Source organism: Notothenia coriiceps, unplaced genomic scaffold (genome assembly GCF_000735185.1).
Source record: "Notothenia coriiceps isolate Sejong01 unplaced genomic scaffold, NC01 NC01_scaffold00021539, whole genome shotgun sequence".
NCBI lineage: Eukaryota > Metazoa > Chordata > Actinopteri > Perciformes > Nototheniidae > Notothenia > Notothenia coriiceps.
Window position 1 is genome coordinate 5,087 of NW_011354240.1, and position 665 is coordinate 5,751.

At 45.0% G+C, this 665-nt stretch overlaps 1 protein-coding gene across 5 annotated transcripts in view; it reads left to right on the forward strand.

Moving 5' to 3' along the window:
• Nucleotides 1–307: 307 nt before the first annotated feature.
• LOC104953339 (kazrin-like) overlaps nt 308–665 on the forward strand; it is a 29,437-nt gene continuing 29,079 nt past the window's right edge. For all 5 annotated transcript variants that reach the window (XM_010780273.1, XM_010780271.1, XM_010780272.1 and 2 more), the window contains exon 1: nt 308–500. In XM_010780273.1, coding sequence (XP_010778575.1) covers nt 365–500 — 136 coding nt within the window. In that variant the 5' untranslated portion in view covers nt 308–364. The remainder of the gene's footprint in view (nt 501–665) is intronic.

A 665-nucleotide genomic window follows, 5' to 3' on the forward strand; every position in this document is an offset into this window, starting at 1 on the left:
TTGGCACTGCAGTTATTTCAATTTCAAATAAAAACCATGACCTCCTATGGTGATGTTAAATCGATTTTACATTTCACGCATAACCATCTCCGCAGTGGCATAGCTTTTCAAAAGGAAACACACCTCTGAGATTGAATTTTAGTATTCATTTGACCTTTCCCTAGCTACTGGAGTTACATTTTCTGGGCTTAAAAACTGTTAAGCCTGTCAGAATCAAATCAAAAAGCCACACTTGCTTTTAATCAGAATATCTTGGGCAGTGTTTTGATTTTTGCTCAAGCTCCATTTTGTTTCTGTGTGTGTTGTAGTCCTGCTGCGCGAGGAGGTGGCCCAGCTCCAGGAGGAGGTGCACCTGCTGCGGCAGATGAAGGACATGTTGAGTAAGGACCTGGAGGAGACCCAGGGGAGCTGCTCCGCCGACGTGCTCTCCGCCACCGAGCTCCGTGTGCAGCTGGCCCAGAAGGAGCAGGAGCTGGACCGGGCCAAGGAGGCTCTGCAAGGTAGGGACCGTGTACGAGAAACTGTGTGTGTTACTGTAAACATAAACATCATTACGGTCATATGGACAATGATGCTGCAAGACATAGAAGGCCAAGACAATAACATAATCAGTTTAATTTAAAGGTCTCCTATCATGCAAAATGCACTTTTTTATGTCTTTTATA